We start from the raw sequence: 3,303 nt of genomic DNA on the forward strand, positions 1-3,303 counted from the left end.
AGATTCCACCAAGCAAATCCCCTCCAGCCAGTCACTGGATGAACCTGGCATTTGAAGAAGGGAAATTAGAGAGTGACGCAGGGTCAGTGGGACCAGGCTGGGTCTCTGTGGTGTGCCCCTGGGTCCTGCTGGGAGGACCGGAACAGGCTGGGTAGCCTCAGCCAGTGCCCCGGCAAGGGTGCAGCTCCCAGGTCGGCTCCAGGCTGGCCAGGCCCCTTCCGCCAACTTAGTCTTTCTTTAGCCTCTTTAATATCTTTCCATCTGTCCAGGCCTGGTGGGGGCCCCACTGCCTCTGTGGCTTAGCACTTCCACTTTGGGGCATCCAGAGGCTTCACAGTGTAAATGCCAATGGCTCCTGTCACATGGGGGCTGGGCAGGTGCCTGGCCACAGGACTTCCTGTCCTCCATCCACCCCTCCCCTGCCAGTTGCCAGCAGGAGGCCTCCAGCTGGCCAGCCTCACAGTGGGGAAGTCAAATTTCCAGACCCCCTCCAGGAGGATGGCTCTGGGCTGTGCCCTCTGCCCAGCTTAGCCCTAGCCACCCTTGATCTGGGCTCCATCAACGTCCTGAGCCCTGACTCAGCTGTGCCAAGAGCTCCGGCCCACCCTGAGTAGGCAGCAGTGCAGGGGGCTGGGGGAGAGGCAGATCTGGAACTGGGGAGCCTGACAGGATGCTGTGCTGGGATCTACTCTCTCTTCCCTGCTGGGCTGTAGGCCTGGCCTCCTCCCTTGCAAGTCACTGCCCAGAACACCTGGCCTGACCCCGAGCCATGAATAAGTGGAGTGTGCCAGCATCTGGGGAGTCTGGGGGCTTTATAGGAGTCGGGACTTGGGTGTCAGTCCCAGGGATCTGTGTTGGGGTGAACTCTGGAAAGCTTGGAATGGGGAGCACACTGGTGCCCGGGGCTGTGAAGGGCGGCTCAGGCATGGTTGGGCTTGAGGCCTGGGCATCAAGACCAACACAAGGCTGAGGCTGCCCATCGCAAGCAGGTGGGTTTCCCTCATTTTCCTTTGCGGTTCCCATTGCATGTCCCCTGTGGACAGCCGGTGGGGGCGGGGGTGGCAAAGGCAATTTCAGTGTTTCTGGGATGTAACTGGAGTATGTGGAGCCAAGCGCTATAAAAATCTGGGAAAGAACGTTTAGTGATAAATCAGAAACTAACAAAACCAAAGCAATCATTTGCTAGTTCTGTCTGCAAGAGGGACAGGGCAAGGGGAATTCAGATCCAGACCCAGCCTGTGTGCCTGGGTCTGCTTTATTTGGGGAGTGGTGAGACTCCAACCCCAACTGGCTTCCAGAGGGGGAGGTGGGGAAAGCAGGTGCCCACAGCGGGAGGAGCTTTGGTTTGGAAGATCTAAACCCCCTGTCTGCCTGTTACACACACGCTCCTGGCAAATCACTGTGCCTCAGTTTCCCATATGTGGAAGGAATAAGCACCATGCCTCCTACCCAAGGTCAAGGAGGGCAAATGAGGTAAGCACGTGTGTCGGGGTTAGTCGGACCCCAGTCCTTGCTATCATCCACAATCTCCCCATCTCCCCTGAATCATCCTTTATGGTGTGCCTATTCTGTGCCAGGCCCTGGGGATAAGGAGAAACCAAGGCAGAAGCAGGGCTCTTCCTGGAATCCATCTATCCATGGGGCCCTCTAGCCCGCAGGAGCCTTTTCCCAGCCCTCCTCACCCCTTCCCTCCCCTTCCCACCAGCACTTTGCACTTACTGGTTCCACATTTCCTAACCACTCCTTTCCCCTAACATACTGCAACCTACCCTTCCTGTCCCCACTGCCCAAGGGGACACCTTCAGGCACCATCTCGGGGCCAACTTAACTTCCGCAGGTCTTCATTTCTCACCCGGGGAACTGGATGAGGGCTCTGGCTCAAGTCCCGACTCGCTGTCCTAGGGGTCACCTAACCTGCCTCAGTTTCCCTACGTGTGAGGAAGAACCACAACGGTCCTCACCTCCTGGGGGTGGTGGTGAAGAGTCGATGAGATCCGGCACCAAACCGCTGAGAACGGTGCCCACGGTCCAATCCAGACTGTCTACACGTTACTCTCATTACTGATACTTTGTAGCCATTGTTATCAGGCTGCAGGACCCAAAGGGCGGCGCTTCGCACGCTTCGCCCTCTTCCCACAGCTCAGCGCCTGGAGCGTGCCAGACCCTGGGCATCTTCCGCACCTGCCCCAGGTCCGGGACGGGGGTGCGGCCGCAGCTCGGGCGCGGGCACTGCCCAGCGAGGGAGGGAAGCGGAAGTAGCCCTGGTTCTCGGAGAGGCCGGCAGGCACACAGTAGGTGCTCAGGGGACGGCCGGCTGACAGCGCGGAGCCGGCGGCCCGGTGAGTGCACGCTCCCTGCCCCCTCTCCCCCCCACTCCGGGCGGCGGCCACACCGTGAGGGTGGGTCGGCGCCCGACGACACCCACTCCCGCAACAAAGACGCTCGCCTCCGTGGGGGCCGCCTCCCCTCGGGGCCGCCGGCACTCGCAGCGGCCGAGGGGCCCGCGCGTCCCCCGGCGCTGCCCCTAGCCCGGGGTCGGGAGCCGTCCCCCGCGGGTGCAACTGCGCCCAGGAGCCGTCCGGAGCCGGGGAGGCGCCCGAGGGGCGCGCAGCGACGCCGCCTCCAGCCGCGATTTAAAGGGCAGCGAGGGGCGGAGGGATCCCTGCCGACCCTCAGCACGGATCCCTCCGCCGCGGGCGACGCGAGGCGACGGCCGCTCACGGCTCTTCTCGGCTCTTCTCGGCTCTCCCCAAATTCGCTTTTTGTCCCTCCGCCGCCGCGAGCACCCAGCGAGGAACTCGTTTCTTTCCCGTGTTTCTCCGCCTCCCCCGCTCCCCCCCCAACCGCGCGTCCCGTAAAAGCAACAGAGGCGGCAGGGGTGGCGCGAGCCGCCGGTGTCCCTCCGCCCGGCCGAGGGCACTCCTTTTCGTGTCCTTCCACCGTTCCCGGGCGGCGTCCGGACGGCTCACCGGGGGCGGCGACGCGTCTGCGGCGCGGGAGGCGAGGCTCCGGGGCTATGAGGTGAGGGCGCTCGGACATCGGAGGCGGCGCGCGCGGCGCCAGGACCCGGGACGCGGACCCCCGGCGAAGGCGGCCTTGGGGACGCCGCGGCCGCGCGAGAGGCGAGGTGAGGCCGGGCGCGGGGACGCGGGGACGCGGGGGCGCGGCGCGGTGGGGGCGGGGGGCTTCGGCCGCGGCTGGGACTTATTTCCCGACAGCGGATGGAGCGGGCGGTGCTGCGGCAGGCGCCGCCATCTTGGATTTTACTCTCCATTTTTCTCGGGAATTATTTTTTGGTGATTA

The 3,303-nt window shown here is 63.5% G+C and overlaps 1 protein-coding gene across 5 annotated transcripts in view; it reads left to right on the forward strand.

The window, feature by feature from the left end:
- Positions 1-2,178: 2,178 nt before the first annotated feature.
- Positions 2,179-3,303, forward strand: part of KMT5B (lysine methyltransferase 5B) — a 52,717-nt gene continuing 51,592 nt past the window's right edge. Inside the window, exon 1 of one of the 5 annotated variants that reach the window (XM_059399614.1) lies at positions 2,179-2,339. Coding sequence is in view for 3 of the 5 variants with exons in the window: in XM_059399602.1 (XP_059255585.1) it covers positions 3,017-3,021 (5 nt within the window). In the remaining 2 variants the exon portion in view is untranslated. Of the gene's footprint in view, positions 2,340-2,632; positions 3,128-3,303 lie in introns of those variants that run through there. The other 4 variants (XM_059399602.1, XM_059399609.1, XM_059399594.1 and 1 more) reach the window with 4 other exon arrangements.

Source organism: Mustela nigripes, chromosome 1 (genome assembly GCF_022355385.1).
Source record: "Mustela nigripes isolate SB6536 chromosome 1, MUSNIG.SB6536, whole genome shotgun sequence".
NCBI classification, from domain to species: Eukaryota; Metazoa; Chordata; class Mammalia; order Carnivora; family Mustelidae; genus Mustela; species Mustela nigripes.